The sequence below is a fragment of the Pongo pygmaeus genome, chromosome 10 (assembly GCF_028885625.2).
Source record: "Pongo pygmaeus isolate AG05252 chromosome 10, NHGRI_mPonPyg2-v2.0_pri, whole genome shotgun sequence".
Classification (NCBI taxonomy): domain Eukaryota; kingdom Metazoa; phylum Chordata; class Mammalia; order Primates; family Hominidae; genus Pongo; species Pongo pygmaeus.
In genome coordinates, this window is record NC_072383.2 from 108073272 (window position 1) to 108092944 (window position 19673).

General features: G+C 46.9%; 2 protein-coding genes across 11 annotated transcripts in view; one reads left to right on the plus strand and one right to left on the minus strand.

The window, feature by feature from the left end:
• The window catches only part of MYO1H (myosin IH), a 104130-nt gene extending 100120 nt beyond the window's left edge, over positions 1-4010 (plus strand). The window contains exons 30-31 of the mRNA XM_054445385.2: positions 209-308; positions 1848-4010. Coding sequence (XP_054301360.1) covers positions 209-308; positions 1848-1871 — 124 coding nt within the window. The 3' untranslated portion in view covers positions 1872-4010. The remainder of the gene's footprint in view (positions 1-208; positions 309-1847) is intronic.
• The window catches only part of KCTD10 (potassium channel tetramerization domain containing 10), a 32095-nt gene continuing 12603 nt past the window's right edge, over positions 182-19673 (minus strand). For 2 of the 10 annotated variants that reach the window (XM_054445387.2, XM_063646707.1), the window contains exons 3-7: positions 15366-15535; positions 12694-12783; positions 12335-12387; positions 10824-11019; positions 3332-6517 (exon numbers count right to left, since the gene is read on the minus strand). In XM_054445387.2, coding sequence (XP_054301362.1) covers positions 6293-6517; positions 10824-11019; positions 12335-12387; positions 12694-12783; positions 15366-15535 — 734 coding nt within the window. In that variant the 3' untranslated portion in view covers positions 3332-6292. Of the gene's footprint in view, positions 1925-3331; positions 6518-10823; positions 11020-12334; positions 12388-12693; positions 12784-15365; positions 15536-17647; positions 17970-19673 lie in introns of those variants that run through there. The other 8 variants (XR_010122700.1, XR_008493070.2, XM_063646710.1 and 5 more) reach the window with 8 other exon arrangements.

The following is a 19673-nucleotide window of genomic DNA, read 5'->3' on the forward strand; positions in this document are numbered from 1 at the left end:
GATCTCACAGTAACTACAGAAACATGTAAGTTACCCAGCTGTGGCAACAGCGTTCTTCCTTTCTGCAAATATGCAATATAACACTGTAATAAAACAGGAATTTGATCTTGAAACTAGTAGAATTTAATAAGTGGATTTCTTCTGCAGACCAAAGGTTGAGAGAAGAAAATACAGTATGTCAGTAATGTGTCACTTTGTGTATTTTAAGTTTACAGTTTTTTATTAGTCCGGGAAAAGAAGGCACAATAGTTTTCGACACTGGACCAGAAGAACAAGTCTATAAAAATAAAAATGGACAATTAACAGTGGTGAGTGGTCGTCTCTGGGAGGGAAGTAAGCCGTTTTAGATGAGCATATAAGTTAAAGTTCTACCAATTTCAGTCCTATAGATTGACTGGAATCATAAGCTATTAATAGTTCATTTCTGCCCTCTATTCCTAACTCTACATCTGTAAGACAGGAAGAAACTGATATAGAGATATATACATCTAAACACTGAATGAGAAAAGAAAAAAAGCTTGCCATCCTTGTCAGTGAACCGGAAGCTGACATAAGACACTTCTCCAATAGCAGAGTCTAACTTTTCACTGGATGAAGGCTTTATGCTTATTACAGTTATCCATAACTATCCATAACTTCCCTCCACGTTGAAATCAATGCACTTGTGTCCCACCCAGATACTGAGACTTAATTGGCTGAAGGTGTGGCTTAGGCTTCAGGATGCAAGAAAATATAAATGTAAGAAAAATATGTAAAAAATATGTAAAAATGTAAGAAAATATAAAGTTGCTTTTTGGAATACATGTGTCAAAGGCTGCACATGTTAATACCTTTGGTATAAAACGGATCTAACAAGCACAGAGGTTTGGGAACCTTGGCTATGTTAGGGAGAAGTCTAGCCTGAGCACACAAGTACGCTGCCTTCCCTGACTGTGCCCATGCTGGGCTGAGGGTCCCAGTGGTCCTCGCTGGCTGCTAGTACACGGAGCTTGTTTTGATCCAGTTTTGCTGAAAAACAACATGTTAAAAGCAGAGGGAGCTGAATCTTTACAATGTACCTTGTATTATAGGAAGAATTTTGATACAAATTAATTAAAAAATGGTCTGTGAACATGGAGTGTCTCATACACATTTAAATTTACGTGGATTTACCTATAAAGTCATTTTGCAGGCTGGGCGCAGTGGCTCACGCCTATAATCCCAGCACTTTGGGAGGCTGAGATGGACAGATCACCTGAGGTCAGGAGTTCGAGACCAGTCTGGCCAACATGGTGAAATCCGTCTCTACTAAAAATACAAAAATTAGTTGAGCATGGTGGCGCATGCCTGTAGTCCCAGATACTCAGGGAGGCTGAGGCAGGAGAATTGCTTGAACGCGGGAGGCGGAGGTTGCAGTGAGCTGAGATCGCACCACTACACTCCAGCCTGGGCAATAGAGTGAGACTCCGTCTCAAAAAAATAAAATAATTTTGTAGATATAAAATAATTGTCCCTAGACACAATGAACTCCTTTGGGGACAAGTTAAAATAAGGATCATTTTGGCTGTAGACTATAAGGTATCTTTTTAGTTTACACGCTGTCTTAAAAGTGACACCCCAGAGACTGTGTCTCTCTCCTCTGGAGTCACATGGAGTTCATCTTCCTCCCTGACTGGTTCTGGCTGAAGAGGCTGACAGGCCTCGATGAGCCAGTTTCTAAGTCTGGCTTGTCTCATGGGAGGTGGCGCTGGCTTCTCACAGGCCCTCCACACCCACCTTGCTAATGGTGACAGTTGAGGTGATAACTGTTTCCTTTTGCGCAAACGGAGCGAGGAAGGGCTGTAAACCGAAGTGTGACTCTCTCCCAGGTGTCAGTCCGGAGGAAGTCCTGATAGAGGATGACGTCTGACCTCTGTCATCGCCATTTTTGCTCCAACTGAGGAAACTACAGGGGAAGTGGGGATTGGATCCAGTTAGCTACCTCTTCAAGGTACCAGGCCCGTGGCACTAACAGATCACATCTGAAGAAACTGAGGGGCGTTAGGCCAAAGCCTAATCCCAGCTTCTCAGCTGCCCCGTGGCACCTTATTAAAATGTCACCTTCTGGAAGCAGACCCCAGGTCACCCGAAGGCGTAATTCTAAACACCCTCGACAGGATCTATGTTCAGTGCGCACTCCAACGTGTCATTAGAGGGTGGGCAAGATTCTCTACCTCTGTCAAGCTGCCCTGAGACATGATGAAATACTGTGTACAGCAAGTTCTCAAATAACATTTCATTATATGTTGATAAGACATCTGATTTCTGGGCAGGGCCACTGTCTGGGTGGAGTCTGTATGTTCTCCCCATGTCTCTGGGTTTCTTCTGGGTGCTCTGGTTTCCTCCCACGTCCCCAAAGTGTGTGTGTCGGGTGCACTGGCGTGTCTGTGTGGTCCCAGTCTGAGTGAGTGTGGGTGCGTGAGCCCCGTGAGAGGAGGACGTCCTGTCCAGGGTGGGTCCCGCCTTCTGCCCTGAGCTGCTGGGATTGGGCTCTGGCCATCTGCAACCCTGAACGTGCAGGTTGGAGAACGAATGAATACAAATTTTATTGTAAAATAAAAATGTATATAAACCATATGAGCACACAAATGGACAATAAATGCCACAGCGCAAAAGCGTGTAGCGAGCCTGCCACGCTTGTGACTGGGGAGGGGCTCCTTATAATTTCACTTTTGCAAGCGTTTATTCAGTGATTTATGCAGCCGCCACTGTGACCACCAACACTCACCGATTCACCGAAACTTAGGTAATGATCTTCTTTTTGATTTAATTAAATACAGGTGTAGCTCATGTATTTCACTGTTTAATATGAGAAGTGCTTTGGTCTTTATTTAGAAGTTGGGTGATGTTTTTGTGCCCAGCAACATGCTGTAGGAATTTAACTCTTGTTTACATCCATTAGCCTCATGGTTTTGCTTCAAGTCTCAGTTTCCAAGAACCTATCAATGACTTACTGTGCATGGTCTGAGACTAAGTAAAAGGAAATTTCCTAAAGCTGTGAAATTTGAATTTTGCTTTAAATAAATGGAACTCAGATGTGTCAAGGGATTGGGTTTGGTGCACTGAAGCCCTCTGCCCCATAGTAGTAAATCAGTGGTAACACCAGCTGATTCATTCTTTTTCATGAGCCAGGCAGCCTTTGACCCCAAGACTTCCTTTTGGTGTTTGAATTCAAACACTACAGAAACATGACTCGTCTTTCCCTGCCACCTGGAGTGACTTTAAGGGGATGAGGCAGAACGTGGGGGCCCTGCCTTTGTTGTAAACCATACTTTAGGGGCCCGGTTATGCCTGAAAAGACCCAGAAAACAGAAGCATTTTATGACTTTTATTTTATACGTCCACAAATGTTTGCACAACATACAGTGGCTACATCTAAAACTTTGAGCATTTTTTTATGGCGCAAAGAGACAGAAAGGTTAATGACACACTTAACTGTGTTACAGTGACTTTGGGTAGAGCCCTAAAGACAGCACACACTCAGAGGGTGGGCTGAGTGTTGTTCACACTCGGGTCCTGAATCGCTGTTGTAAGGTACAGAGACACACTTTAACTGGGGAATGGGGTCCCCGCACAGTGATCGCCCGACAGGAGGGTGACAGAATATGCTAGGAATTGTCTTGGACATGGGCCCCAGTCACCACAATCAGATGGCTTATTTGAAACAAAAAAAAAAAACCCTTGATTACAACACACCAAAGCTGTTCCAATTTGTAAAAAATTGTAGTTATTACATTGCAATGAAATCTGACTCTTTACCAAATCTTGGGCCGATGTTTTACTTGGATAGTGCTTACATTATAAATATTGGCTTTTGCCCTTAGTGCTAACATAAGAAAAATCAGTTCCTTGTATACTCAATAACAGAGCTTGGACCAGCCAATGCTGTCTATGCACTCATGGCTGTAATGCAGCCGACAGAATTGTTCACCATGGAATGTTTTATAAACCTGTTCATATTCCAGAGAGACAGACTCAAAACTACAGGTGCACAGTTGGAGAAAAAGTGAGGGGAGAGAGAGCTGCCTGAAACACTAGCTCATTAGGCATAGAGGCCACAGCAAATCAAATTGTTCCACAAACTCATTCATTCTTCACACACACGTTTAAAAAACTATGCAGCCAGGTGTGGTGACTCACGCCTGTAATCCCAGCACTTTGGGAGGCCAAGGTGGGCGGATCACAAGGTCAGGAGTTCAAGACCAGCCTGGCCAACATGGTGAAACCCCATCATCTCTACTAAAAATACAAAATTAGCTGGGCATGGGCTGATGGGTGCCTGCAACCCCAGCTACTCGGGAGGCTGGGGCAGCAGAATCGCTTGAACCCGAGAGGCACAAGTTGTGGTAAGTGGAGATGGTACCACTGTACTCCAGCCTGGCCAACAGAGCAAGACTCCGCCTCAAAAAAAAAAAAAAAATTATACAATGGCTTTTCCATTTTCCTGGCCAACATTCACTTCGACTTTCTAAAAAAGCTCAACCCAAAAGGCAGGGTTGGTGTTTAACACTTAAACAGTATAAAATATTTACGAAACATTATTTTGTAAGCCCTCTTTCCTTAGCACTTAATAAAATCCAAATGGCCTAATATAAAAGTTTCTCACACGACAGTTTAAAAAGCGTCTGCCCAATACATGATTTTGACATTCAGTCATGATTGTTTTAAAGTTTTATTGTAGACTTTGCTGTTGGATACAAAATGAAGGCATACAACTGTCACAGGCAGGGCAGTACGTACAAAGTCTAAGCTGTAAAAACCATTTGAAAATATAAACTCGCTTTTTGGAATACATGTATCAAAGGCTGCCCATGTTAACACCTTTGGTATAAAACAGTAACGATTCCCTTGACAAACCCATCCATCACCTGACACACATTCACATCTCCTGGTAACTACTCTACCTAGTCTAGTTTCAACCACCCCTGTCAGTCACGACTCACTGCTGTTCCTTTGCAGGCGCAGAGGAGCCTGGGAGGTAGGTCACTGAGAACACCCGTCCTACATGGGCACTGCGCCCAGCCGGGCTCCAGCAGGGGCCACCTGTGCCCCACAAGCACACGTCCCCACCCACAGTCGCACACATCCCTTAAACAAACATGAACACAGACACAAACCAGACCCAAAGGTATCTATCTACCCACACATCCTCAACCTGTTCACTGCTGGCCACTCTACACTGTGTAAAAATCAATCAGAGGCAAAGAGAAGGGGGTCTGTGTTTACAGCAGGGAAGCTCCCTGGGGCTGGTGGTGTGAGGGTGTCCCTGCCTGGATACCAGGCTGGGAGGACAAAGGGTATGGGCCACACTGAATTTCTAAGCAAACTGACTTAGAAAGCCCAGCTTTATGGGGAAGGAGGCTGAAGAGGAGTGGGATCCCAGGGAGGGGTAGTTTATGAGCTATGCCTGTCACAGGGTCAGATGGCCTTCCTGGAGTGGAGTCGGGTCAACCAGGAGAACAACTGGAAGGGGCTGGAGTCAGGGAAAGAACCAGAAACAGAGCTGGACACTTACTGCCATGGAAAGCTGCTCCTACGCAGACATGTGGGGTCCCAGTGAGCACTAGGCCAAAGACCAGCCCAAGGTGGCAAAAGGCTTGCTCCCTAAACAAAGCCTTGCACCCAAAGTTGCACTGGTCTCAACGATTTAGACGCTCATTCAGCCACATTTCCACTGCCACAAGCTGCAATTATCAACAAGCTCTAGGCCCAAAGCCACATGGCAGAAAGCACTTCTAGCAAAGCGGTGGGGATTGTGCCTGGGCCAAACACACAGGAACCAGGAGTGGACCTGCTGGGGCTGGAGGATTATGAAATAGGAAGCAGGGAGCTCAGATACCTCTGGTGGCCTCCAACTGCAGAACAACTCTCAGAATTGTCAAACTGAACCGTTAAGGGAGTGTCACCCAAAAAGTCCATATAGGAAGTCGACACCCACAAAAATAAATACGGCAAACAAAAGTTCTCACATACACTTCACACTCATTCATACTTTTCCTCTGAGAACCGAGAAAGCCTGGCTCCAAAGAGTCTCAGATTCTCATGAAAAGTAGAGATCTTAGACACAGCTTGTTCAACAACAGGGGTCATACGCCTGGGTCAAGACAATCAATTTGCCTTGTCAAGCAATACCAAAATAATCATCTGGCTTGTTACAAAAGTATCTCCAGGCTCCAAGGGAAGCAGAAGGGGCCCGGCAGCCTGCACAGGATCTGGGTGTAGCACGGCAGGGAGTGGGGGCGGTGAGAGGAGGGCGGCTCGGTCTCTTGCCTGCTCACTGGTGGAGGTGGGCCCGGTCGTCGGGGCGCTTGATGTGGATCCGCCGCACGCGCTCGATCCGCTCCCGCTCCCGCTCCTCGTCCTCATCCAGGTGGTGAGAGCGCCCTGCCGCCCCGCCTGTGGCCTCCAGGAGCGCATTGTCAGGTCCCCGGCCATCCTGGGCCTCATACAGCAAAATGTTCAGGGTCTCCTCATAAATCCGGGCTTCAGGAAACTCCACCTGTGCTCCCACAATACACAGGGCAGGTAAGTTACGGCCCACTCCCTCTGCCAACGCCTGCACTTTACGCAGGGCCGCCAGGCTAAATCAGAACCCTGGGATTCCGCTGAAGCCCACCAGTATAATTTTTAAATAAACTGATATTTTCAATGGCAACACTTATATGTGGCGCTAAATGCACAGAAAATCAAGGGGATGCAGAGAAACAGGTCTCCCTGCCCCTAGTTTCCCTTCTTAAAGGTACAGTTTCTCATCATTTTACCCTCTCAAAGATTCTGTGCATGTAAATATGTGTAATACACATATTTATTCACACACTTCAAAAAACACACAAGGTGGCCCACCACACAGAGTTGTACATGTCTTCCTCTTGTCCCTAACTTAACCTAGAGATCATTCTCTATCAAGGAATTATAAATACGACAATGCAATTAACCATACTTGGATGGACATTTAGGTCAGTGCTAATATGCTTCTCCTAACAGAGCTGCAACCTTGCAAAGAAGTCCTTCCACACCTTAAAGCAGTCTCTAAAGCAGTATTTTGTACAGGGTCCAGCTGGGGACTCCATGAAATGGGCAGGAGCCCTCTTGCTGTGTGGCAAATCATTGTGTTTGCTCATTGCCCTTCAGGGTTAAGGTATGATGAACAGGAAGAGGGCCACATAAGCAGATCCCACACATTTGATCAGACTAGACTCCACTTTCAGGGTGGAATTCAGAGGTTCTGGTTCTGGGAAAAATGGAGCAGGCACACTGTACCCCGTCTTCCTCACTGACACTACAAAGCCAGAATGGGATGCACACAGCAGCTAACTGTGGACTCAGAAGTAAATCATGGCAGGCAGATGGGGGAAACAACAGAATTTGGAGTAATGCCCAACAGTGAGTTTACTATTTGCTGCTGCCAGCACTGATGCAGCCTGAAACCCTGAAATGGCACCACACAGAAGACCTCCAGAAGGTCTCTAGTGGCCAGGGAGGCCAACAGAGTCTAACAGGCAGAGAGGCTGGGAGGAAATCCTGGTTTTCTTTCCTTTTTATTTTTATTTTTTAAAGATACGGGATCTGGCTAATTAAGCTTTAAAATTTTAAGACTTCTTATTTTTAGAGCTTAAAAAGGAGCAAGGGGATTTAGAGACCACGTGGTCTGATCCCAACTGCTTCTTGATTCACAGACCAGGTTCAGGAGTGGCGTGTTCTTGTGTTTGTGAAGCTGGTTAGGGGCAGAGCCAGGATGGGAGGCCAAGGGCCTCTTTCTTTTCTCTTTTTTGTTTTGAGAGAGAGTGTTGCTCTGTCGCCCAGGCTGGAGTGCAGCGGCACAATCATAGCTCACTGCAGCCTTGAACGCCTAGGCTCAAATGATCCTCCCACCTCAGCCTCCCAAGTAGTTGAGACTATAGGCATGCATCACCATGCCCAACTAACTTTTTTGTAGAGATGAGTGTGTTGCTATGTTGCCCAGGCTGGTCTTGAACTACTGGGCTTAAACGATTCTCCCACCTCAGCCTCCCAAGTAGTTTAGACTGCAGGCACACGCCACCATGCCCAGCTATTTTTTTTAAATTTTTGGTAGAGACAGGGGTGTTGCTATGTTGCCCAGGCTGGTCTTGAACTCCTGGACTCAAGCAATCCTTCTGCTTTGGCCTCCCAAAGTGTGGGATTACAGGTGTAAGCCACCATGCTCAGTCCTTTTCTTTATTTTCTTACATCCAGACCTGAGCATTCCTGTGGCAGCAACCAGAGACTGCAGGAGTCAAAACTCTGAGGGAAGGAACCTTCTTTTCTGATGAGAAGAGCTGTGGTCTCAGCAGGATTGGGTGAATCTGGTTGCTTTTTCTATCTTCATGCTCCTGGGCCCAAAATACAGGCATGGTCACAGAAAGTGGGTGGCAAAGGGGGAATAACTAAACCCCCAGCTTTCTGGCTGGCCAATCAGAAAAGGGGACTCCAGGGAAGCTTAGAGAACTGCGAAGAAGAGGAGCTTGAGAAAGCAGCCTGTGAAGTTGTATATGAACTCCTAGACCCACACCCAGCTGCAAGATCTGCCCCTAAACCGCATACACAGACTGAAAGAACTGAATGCTGCAAGAGATACTGCCCAGAACAGACAGGCCACAGCGTGGCACACAGCTGGGACAGATGTGAAGACTTTGAAAATCAAACTGTCACCACAACTACAAACTACAGAAGGCTGGTTAAAGCTTGCAGCCTGAGCCCAACTGGGTCAATTGCCTGCTAAAACAAAAACATCAATGTTCTCCCTAGGATTTAAACAAGGCCTGGAGTCCTTTAACAATATTCAAAATGTTTAGGATACAATCAAAATTTCTCAATACACAAGAACCAAGAAATTCTCAACTCCTGTGGGAAATAACTCACAGATGCTAGTGCCAAGATGACACAAGGTTTTGGAATTACCTGACAAAGACCTGGCAGCAGCTATTATTAACCTGTTCCAGTAAGTAAGGGCCAATGCTCTTAGAGCAAATGGAAACATAGGGAGTCTCAGCAAGGAGATAGAAAAACCAAATGAGCACTTGAGAACTGACAAATACAATAACCAACAACCCCAAACAAAAACACAACTTACCAGCAGGGCTCAATAACAGAGTGGAGATGAGAGAGGAGAGTCGAGTGATATGGGCTGGGTGCAGTGGCTCATGCCTGTAATCCCAACACTTTGGGAGGCCAAGGTAGAAGGATCACTTGAGGCCAGGAGGTCGAGACCAGCCTGGGCAACATAGTGAAACCCAGTCCCTACAAAAATAAATAAAATGAGCCAGGTGTGGTAGCATGCACCTGTGGACCCAGCTACTCAGGAGGCTGAGGCAGGAGGATCACTTGAGCCCAGGAGTTCAAGGCTGCATTGAGCTATGATTGCGTCACTGTACTCAAGCCTGGGTGACTGGGCAACACTCTCTCTCAAAACAAAGAGAAAAGAAAGAGGCCCTTGGCTTCCCATCCTGGGTCTGCCACTAACTAGCTTTACAAACACAAGAACATGCCACTCCTGAACCTGTCTGCTAATCTAGAAACAGTTGGGATCAGACCACGTGGTCTCTAAATCCCCTTGTTCCTTATTAAGCTCTAAAACTGAGAAGTCATGATCTTTTAAAGCCTAATCAATATGGTGACTCTCCTCTTACTACCCAAGGGCAGAGGCAGCCCAGGCATATTTAAAAAAATCAAACCATGACAGAATGCGGGTCTAATTACAGAAGAATTCCTAGCCCTAAAAAAAAAAAACAGTTCACAGGAGAAAAGGGGCATGATGTCTTGCAAATGTGGAGAGAGAGGCAGATGACTCTGGTTCGCCCCCCTGCCCCCGGGATCTTTGAAAGCAAAAAGAACCTCAGTGTTTAGCCCTTCTTGGCTACCTTAAGAACAATATCTATTCTTTTAGGATAGATTTTGAATGCTTAGGAATAAAATATGTGTCAAATTCATCCTGTGAGTGCTGGGGAGGAGGAGTAGACACAGACCGAGAGTGCCCAAGCTGATGGCCCTTGACCTGGCGTGATGGCACAGGGGAGATCACCACGCTATAATTCTGTGTATGGCTTCAATTTTCAATAATAAGTTAAAAAAAAAGAGACTCTGGTTTCTACTTTGTGATGTGATGATTTCTTCTCATTTGCTTTTTGTTCGAGGTCAGCTACAGAATCATGCAGAACTGTGTGCCCCAAAAGCTGCAGGGACAATAATAACCTGGGTAGGTAACCTACAGACTCAGGCTCTTGAGACTCCTGTGCAAGGGTGACAAGAGGCATGACCGTCGGCCCACAGCAGACCTATTGCGTGTCACTGGATAGCCAGATTTCCCTTAGACAGGTTAAAGAAATGACAGAGTATAGTGTGAATTAAAAGTTTAAAAAGACAGAAAACCCAATTGCAGAGCCCCAAAAGGGCAGGCAAATTCAATTAAGGGGGGGCCAGATCTCTAGCAGCACTGTGCAGAGCAATCCAGCTTTGTGGAACGGCACGGTTGGAGAAGTCAAAGGACAGGTCAAGCCTACTGGTTTGGAGAGGATGATATAAAAACACATCCCCAGAGTCCAGCCCAGTCAGGGAGTCAAGCATGCTTGGAAGGAAGCCAGCAAGGTAGGGAGCTAAAGGAATGCCAGATGGACCCTACATTTGGCTCCTTGCAGAGCCTAAAAGATAAATATTTTAAGGATGAGCAGTCACAAGGCAAGCAAAGCATTTTAAAAGCGTTTCCCTCTGTATTGGGCTCAAGTGAAAGGAAGTTCTACAGGTGTATGTTTCAGAACAGCCACTCCAAACTGTCCTCTCGAGGCTCTTACCTTGGTCTGTTTCTTCTCAGTGGCGTAGACGATGGAGGTACAACAGACTTCAGCAATCTTCCGGCCCTGACCATAAAAGGACCAGCAGCAGATTTCATCCCCAATGACATCCTTTATGAACAGGACCCTTCCGTTAAAGCGCAGAGACAGCTTATCAAACAGTTCAATGTTTTTCAACATATTGTCATCAGAATTGCTGCAAAAGAGCATTTGATACGGTGACCACAAGCTGGTAAAACTGCCATCATTTGCTAGGCCCTTCTACACGCAGGGCCCTACTGAGCCCACTTTCTCCACTACCTCATTTCAACCTCACAATAATCCCATGACAAAGGCACTCCAATCTCCATCACTCAAGAAGGAAAGTGAGGATCAGAGAAATTAGGTAATTACTCAAGGCTGAACCTAATAAATGGCAGACACGCCCCCCAAAAGACAGCCCTGGCCCCTAAGCCTGAGTGCTCCTAACCGTCGTGCTTGAGTGACAGCCTCTGGGCACAGGCACCAGGTGGAGGAGAGCGCCTCACCGAGCCCCAAGAGGAGCAGAATGGCACTGCCCAAGGGAGACTCTATATCTTAGGTCTTTTTAAAGATCTTGAGTAACCTCATTAAATCCTCCCTGCATCCCTCAAGTTCCTGAGTTAGAGCCACATGTTTTCAAAGGCCAAATGGCATTCTAGAAACCTGCATATATTGCTGGTGGGAATGTAAAATGGTGCAGCCACTTTAGAAAACAGTTTGGCAGGTCTTCGAATGATTAAACCTAGAATTACCACATGACCCAGCAATTCTGCTCCTAGAGAAATGAAAACATAAGTCCACACAGAGACTTTAAATGAATGTTCATAACAGCATTACACACAATAGCCAAAAAGTGCAAACAACCCAAATGTCCATCAACTGATGAATGGGTAAAGAAAATGTGGTCTACACTGTGGAATATTATTCTGCCATAAAAAGGAATGAAGTATTCATTCATGCTACAACATGGATAAACCTTGAAAACCTCTTAGGTAATCTCATTATGCTGAGTGAAGGAATCTGGTCACAAAAGGCCATATATTATGCAATTCCATTCATATAAAGATGTCCAGAACAGGCAAATTCATCAAGACAGAAAACAGATTAGTGGTTACCTAGGGCTGTGGGGTTGGGGAAGCAATGGTTGAGGGAAAATGGGGAGTGACTGCTAACGAATAGAGGGTTTCTTTTCAGGCAGTGAAAAAGTTCTAAAATTAGATAGTGGTGATGGCCTCACAACTTGTGAATATATAAAAACCACATATTGTGAATATAACAATAACTGTACACTCTAGAAAGATGACTTTTATGATATGTGTGAATTATAGCTCAGAGTTATATCCCTGTATCCATCTGTCTACTTATCTATCCAGGCAGAGAGGTACAGAGAGGTCATCCTCATCTGAAGGTACGAAGAAGAGCTGGGCCTGGCTGGTGTGAGTGGAGGTTTTCCTAGTAAATGGAGCTGTCTTTCCTGGCTGATGCCTTACCTGGTATATGAGTATTTGTTGTTACTTCTGTTGTAGAGCAACTTCACGGCTGGCTGTGGGTTGTTTTAAAAGAAGAAGAGAGTTACTTGGCAGGCAGATGCAATGAACTGCTGGCTTCCCATAGGGCTGGGGCCCTGCCCTGAAGCAGAAGAGGCAGACAAGCATAGCTTGCTGGCTGGAGAGGGGGACTGCATGACCCAATAGCAGGGGCACAAAAGATGACCTGTAGCTTCCCACTGTGAACCCATTCTCAGGCCTCACTCAGGCAATTATACATGTTTTTATTTCAAAAGTTATTCAGAAGAACCTTCATCATTTCTGGTAGCAAAAGAAATTCCACAAGGGTGCCTCCAACATACCTTATTTGAAGTCGCTATAAGTTTTTGTTCTTCCTTGGATGAGGTGATCACAGGGACCTTGCAGAAAGGCTCATAAGTATCTTTGTTCTGCTGGAACAAAACATGCTTTCAGCCTAGGAGGCCTGCCTAGCACTACATTTTTAAAGTTGACCTGCTGGACAGGCTCTGGCGAGGGGAGATGGGGCAGTCATGGCTGGGAAGAGAGGAGGATTCTCACCACCAATGAACTAGATGGGGGAAGACAGGGAGTTGAATTTCCCAGTAAGTCTGCTCTTTGGCTATGACCATGATAGGCCAGGATGCTCAGTAAGTACTAACAATGATGACACATTTTCCACAGCCCAGGAAGCCACTCAAAAATAAACCCTCGATGTGGCAGCTGAAACGTGTTTTAATCAAAAGCTCCTAAAACCCCACTACGATGACTGCAGAGGAATAAAAAAAAAAAAAAAGTATAAACCCATAAGGGGAAAAAGAATGGGAGAAGTGAGGTCAGCAGACCAGAAAAAAAAAAGTCAAAAATTTGAGGGTGGAAAGGTCACAGGTGAGCGTTAACCAAGGAGAGGGGGAAAGCTGAAACCAGTGGGCGGAAGCACTGGGAAGATCCCCAAATCCATCTCTGTCCCCATGCAGGCAGAAGAAAGGGCCACCTTCCTGCAGTGGTTTGCACGGTAGAGGACAGGGCTGAGCTGCGATTCTGAAAACGGGGGGAGAAGTGAACATCACACTAAGTGATGAGCAACCCCAGCTCCTTTCCCCTTCCAGATCCCCAAAGGCAGCCAAGCCAGGCCTAGACCCATCGGGCAGGAGGAGAGTAGAGGATTCCTCTTCAGGAACACCACCTGCTTCCCCCAAAATGGCTTACAGATTCTGATAGTTGGGGGTCCCACTGAAAAAGTCTGCCTTATCACCCACAATGCAGCCCAGTGGACAACAAGGACCATCCATGCACAAATAGCTTTCAGAGTCTCATTCTTTCAACAGACAGCCAAGCATCATCAGATTACATGTGAAAAGCCTCTTTAACATGAGAGCAAAACCAAAACAAAGAGAGGAAAAGGGGAGGAGTCAGATAATGAAGGGAGAAGAAAGAAAACAAACAGTATCATCAGGCAGATGAGAGCAGATATGGCCTCCTAGGAAACAAGATCAGCACGCTGTGGAAAGCAGGGCATTCGGAGAGCAAGAAAAGGCTCCTGGAAGTTAGAAAGATGAAGCAGAAATGAAAATTTCGATAGAAGGGTTGAAAAGATAAAGGTGAAAAATAAAACTTCTGAGAAAGTAGAACAAAAGGATAAAGCCAGAGACACTAAGAGGAAAAAATTAGGAGGTCAGTCCTGGAGGTCTAACCTCAGACTAACAGAAACAAGACGCGGGGGCATGTCTCCAAGACAAAGATGAAACAGAACCTCTGATGTGTCTGAACACACCACTATGAGACCACTGAGAACGTGGGGCTGAAGTAGGAACATATATTTAGAAAACCAAGTGAACAAAACAATGAGGCAATCCCTAACTCTGGCAAACTTAAAGTTACAGAAGAAAGAAAATAATCACTGTACACTCTGTGGCTTAACTGTCAGCCATATTTACACGTCATGACGTAAACTCTGAATTTAACCAAAACAGTGATGAATTTAACCAAAACTCCCGTACCGGGAGAATGGGAGAAGGAAAAGTATGCCTAAGCTTGGTGGGGGTGGAGGTAGGGGCAGTGCGTGAGCTAAGTTCTAGTTTTCTATAGTCATGCCAGTAGATAATATCAAAAACTGGGAATTCAATAAAGAGCAGCACAGGCGAACTATGTGGAAACATAAATGTGAACAGAAAAAACTGCTGAAAGAATTCACAGAGGTTCCTGCAGGGGTGAAGGAGAGTAGGAGGGGGTATGGTGGTGTTTTTGATGTTAACCTTGCAGCACTATTTGACTTCTTGAAGGATGCATGTGCATCACTTTTAACAATGTAGTAACAATAAAAAAGTAAATGCTGCAACATTCAGTTAGATCTGCAGTGAGTTCAGACTCTCAGAGTAGAGGTGGTGTGCAGCATTATGGGTACTGGTCCGGTGCGGGGCCAGACACAGACATGTGGTGTGGGGGAGGCCCAAACAAGGGCCTCATGCACACAGACCAGATTCCTACGACAACCCAAAGGGACGCTTCTGATGCTCCGCCACGTTGTAAATTTGTTTGAAATAAAGGGGTGTTGGCCATGTCTAGAAGCATTTTGGTTTTGTGGGATTTTACTGTCACCAGACCTGACCCCAATGGTCCTGCTCTGTCCAGCTAAGGAGTGAGGGGTGTCTGTCTGTAGAGATTATGCTGAGCTCCCAACAATGACTTGTGGGACTAGAGTAAGCCCTAAGATTGGTCCCGAACACTGACCAAGTTTTACACCGCGGGCTTCGCTGCTGAGGGGTTGAGATGTGCACATGAGAAGATCCAACAGCATGGGGCTGCGAGGAGTGACGCAGTAGTTAGGTGGCCTGCTGTTCCAGGGAGGCCTCTCAGGGGTCACTCTGACCGAAGGAATAGGGCTCCAGGGCAAACTCATTAACTCTCACAACATCTCAGTCAGACAGAAACCGCCCCCATTTTGCAGAGGGAAAATGAGGAAGGCAGGTAGGCTTGGTGTCTCTCCACCCATATGGGAAGAAAGGGTGATGCCTACTTGTAGGGCCGCCTGGCACTCTTCCACTAGGCCTTGGACCAGGTAGTACTTGGCTTCTGCTAGCAGCTCCTCGATCTCCCGGCGGCTCTCGGGTAAAGGCACCGCCCCGTCTCGAAGGTAGTTGAGTATCGTACCAAAGTGCTTCCCACAGCGGTCAATGAGGATCCAGCCTGCAGAGGGAGGAGGCAGGGGCTGGTTACACGGGCCCTCCTCTCGTGGGAGGCTCTGAGCAGAGCTGGGGTGTCTCTCGGTTCCCTCTACCTCCCAGCAGAGAGCGGGACTGCCTGGAGAGTGGCAGCCTCACCTGCCTACCTGCCCACTAAGGGCTGAGGAGGCCCCCACAGCCTCCAGGCCCTGCTGGCCGGACACAACCACAACCCCAGGTGACCCTGGTCTGAGGCTCTGTTAGACATCCCGACTCTTAAGGCCCAAAAGTACACTTCCGAAGTACCCTCAAATATCCCTTAGACAAGGACATCCAACAGGGGCCTCGTGTACCACACCTGGGTAAAACATCCCAAGGAGAGAAGAAAGACTTCTGGGTAAAAAATATCTACTTCCTCCTTCTACAAAGCTTCCTTCAAACTGTCACATTAACAGAGCCATTTCTAAGAACGCACAAGTCTCACCCTCGCAGACTGTGACCTCTGACTCCCAAGGCTGAGCCCTAGACGCTGACCAGCACCAACACAGGAAGTCCTATCCCACAACTTCCTGCAACAAGCACTTAGTGGCTAGTGAATGACCAAGACAGACCCCACCCTCAGGCAGCTCAGTAAACACGGGGAGACAGAACCAGCTTTTATTGGATATGGAAAAAGGTCCCAAAGCTGACCAAATCCAGGCACCATGAAACATTCTTGGGGGTGGGGGCCAGGAAGACTCCCTACTCTGCTGCTCAATGTCCTTTCTAATCTTGTCACTGAGCTGACATTCCTCCACCAGAAATCCTGAGGGTTTTCAGAACTCCTCTACTGAAATGCAGTGTCTCTGGGAGTGGTATTTGTAGAAGACAGGACTGGAGCCTAGGAGGAGGAGGTACCAAAAAGGAAGGCAGGAATGGAGCAAAGACCAAGTATCTCCCAACAGCAAATGTGAAGCTCTAAAAAGAAGCCAGACAGATGAGAGGGTGAAGTCTAGGCCTTCTGACAAGCAGGGCGACCTCAGGCAAGGGGTGTTCCCACGGCTCCTGCCACGCATTACAGGTGGAAAATGCCAGTGCGCAGGGCTGTCAGGAGGCTTCAGTAGGAATCGGTCACCTTATGCTCCCACCTTCCTCCCCGCTTTGGGAGAAGGGCCAACATTTCCACTCCTAACAACGCTGTGCCCTGTTCCACGTCCTCCTCAGACTGGGCCCTACTGATCCTGGGCCTTGGATCAGCGGCAGAGGCCAGCAAAAGTTGAGAGCGGCAAACGCATCTTTTTACAATCCAGAGTCATAAGTCTGCCCGCTTTCCCCTACCCCTTACCCGGCAAGTGCAGTCCCTGCCAAGTGCCCTCTCGTGGTTTTAGGGCATAGTTTGGTATTCTTTGCAGCAATTGCCAGGAAAGTTTGATAACAGGGCCGTTTCCAGGTTCCCCTGATGAAACAGCTCAGCCTAAAGTTCCTGGGCCTTTTGTTAAAGGAACGGTCTCCACCCTCCAGCGGCTTCCACTTCCTACTTCCACACTGTTCCGATTTCCTGAGTAGGTGGGAAGAATACCCCAAGTGGGAGAAAAATGCAATACAAATGTGTAGCCCTGAGTCAACTCCTGGTTTCAGGGAAGAAAGAGGACTTCCCAGGCATGGTAAATCACATCACCCTGACAGTGACCTCCAAATGTGATCCCACCCCACTTCTTTCTACATCTGAGACAACAAAATATGGAATTAATATCTTATGCAACCCAGATGCCTCCGGGGCCAGTAAGCAGCATAAATGAGTGCAGCTGGGTGGGGCTGAGGCTGGGGCTGACAGGACAGCATCTGCCCTGCCCCCAAGAGCAGCAGGCTCTTCCCACTCCAGCCAAGAGTGGCCAGGCAGGAATGTGGGCCCAAGAGCTGTGAGCTCTGATGTTCCATGCAATGCCAGAAACCCAGGTTTTTCTGTGAATTCCCTGATTTTTAAAGGATGGTAAACTAATTAAAACAAAACAAAACTGTCATCAACCCACCACAAGGCAAACAAAACACATCTGCAGTTGAACTGGGCCTGCAGGCTACCAGCTTGAGGCCTCTGTGCTACCCTACACCAAGCAATTTTTTCTCAGAAGGCCGACAAAGCAGGGAAAGACTGTATTACCTTTCCACCAGTTCTTTTCTGAGGGGAGCTCATTCCCTTGCATTTTCCACAGATAAAACAGAGGCTCAGAGAGGTTCAGTGCCATTCCCAAGCAGAGGCGGCAGGACTAGACCACGAAGAAAAAGTAAGACACTCATAGGAAAACTCCTTTCACCAGAATTGAAAAAGATAAATAGAATTCAACTCAGCTGCGCAAGGAAGGAACCTTCCACGTTCTGCCTTTGATGTCTGCAGAACTCAGCTGCTTGGGAAGACCCAGGGCCCTGAAATCAATTATCCAAGTGACAGCCCAGGGTTCCCATAAACGAACAGGCAGACCGTGACACTGGGCTCCGGCTCAAGAATGCCGTCAGGAAATGCTTGTGGCGAAAGAATCATACTTTGGACAAATAAGGGCAAGGGAGCCAGGCACACTCTCCAGGAGGTTTCAATCAGCTCAGCGTTTTGACTTTAAGATACTGTGGTTGCTTTCAAAGCAGGAAGTGATCCCTTTGAAAGTCAGCTCAAATGCCTAGCACATAGAAAGGCAAATGGAAGTCAAGCGACTCCTCGCATGTGGGGGGTCTCTCTCCTGCTGCCACGGGGCACGAGGGCTATTTAGGAAGGCTGTCCAAAGTCAGGGCAGTCTGGGATCCCAGACCCATTAGGCAAGGCTGGAGAGCAGAACTGACCGGGACCACACTGGGCAGCACTGGACTTGGGCTCCAGGACGTCCTCAGCACAGCATAGCAGTTAAGTGTTGGAAACCCAGCTCTGATACCTTCTTGCTGGATGACATTGGTCCTCCAATTAACCTCTGTCTAGCAGTTTTATCTTCTACAAACGATCTCACAGGGTTGACATAAAAATATGATGAAAGAACGGACAGAAGGCACACAGCACAATGCTGGGTCTACCGACAGCACTCAAAAGCAGCTATGGGTCTTTGACAATCTCATCTCTCATCATTATTGCTGGAAGCAGAGCAGCAGCGTCCAGAGGCAGCAAGTTCCAGCCCCCAGGACGGAGTTGGTGTTGCTTTCAGGGACCCAAGGGAGGAGAAGGCTGCTCTGGGGGCCAGGAGGATTGGGCCACTAGGCTCCCCTCCTCCCCGCCCCGTGAGCATACCATGTGCTTCCTCTCTCCCTGGATGTCTGACCTCTCCTTTCCCCTCTCCCACCGCCTCCAGGGAACCTTCACTGACGTCTCTTTGCCATCCTAAGGTATTTATACTCTATATTTTTGTGGTTCCCAAACACCCCTGATCATAAATGCCACCCAAGGTACTTGTGAAAAATTCAGATTCTAGGAACCTGCCTCATTCCTGATCAGAATCTCTAGGGCAGGGTCTCCAACCTGAGCACTTTGACATTTTGGACCAGATAATTCTTAGTTGTGAGAGGCTGCCCGTACATTGCAGGGTATTTAGTTGCATCCCTGGCCTCTACTCACTCGATGCCAGAAGCACCATCATCCCCAAGATGGGACAACCAAAAATGTCTCTGGACATTGCTAAATATCCCAAAAAATCACCCATTGGTTTGGGCATCACTGAGGTAGATCAAGGATCTAAGTGTAAAAAAGCGATTTAAACTCTGAGGTATCCAAAAGCCCCATTAAAAAAGCTCAGACAAGTCAGACTGGGAGAAGATATTTGCAGCACTGGACCCCAAAGAAATAGGATCCAGTATATGAACTTCTGCAAAGTAATAAGAAAAGAAAAAGGCAAATGTGTAAGATGCAATCAAGCAGTTAAAAGATTAAACTCAAAAGACTAATACACATAAAAACATGCTCAACGTACCAGACATTAGGAAATACTGATAAAACAAGGTACCATATCATACTCACCAGATTTGCAATAATTAAAAGGTTGGACAGTGCCAAGGGTTGGCAAAAATCCAGACTTCTGCAGGGAGTAGAAGTTGCCATAACCACTCCAGAAGGGACGCTTGCAATATCTAAGGAAGTAGAAGATGCTGTCCCAATTCCTCTCCTGGGAATAAATTCTAGGGCTGAGCTCCCAACAGTGGGTAAGCTCTTAAAG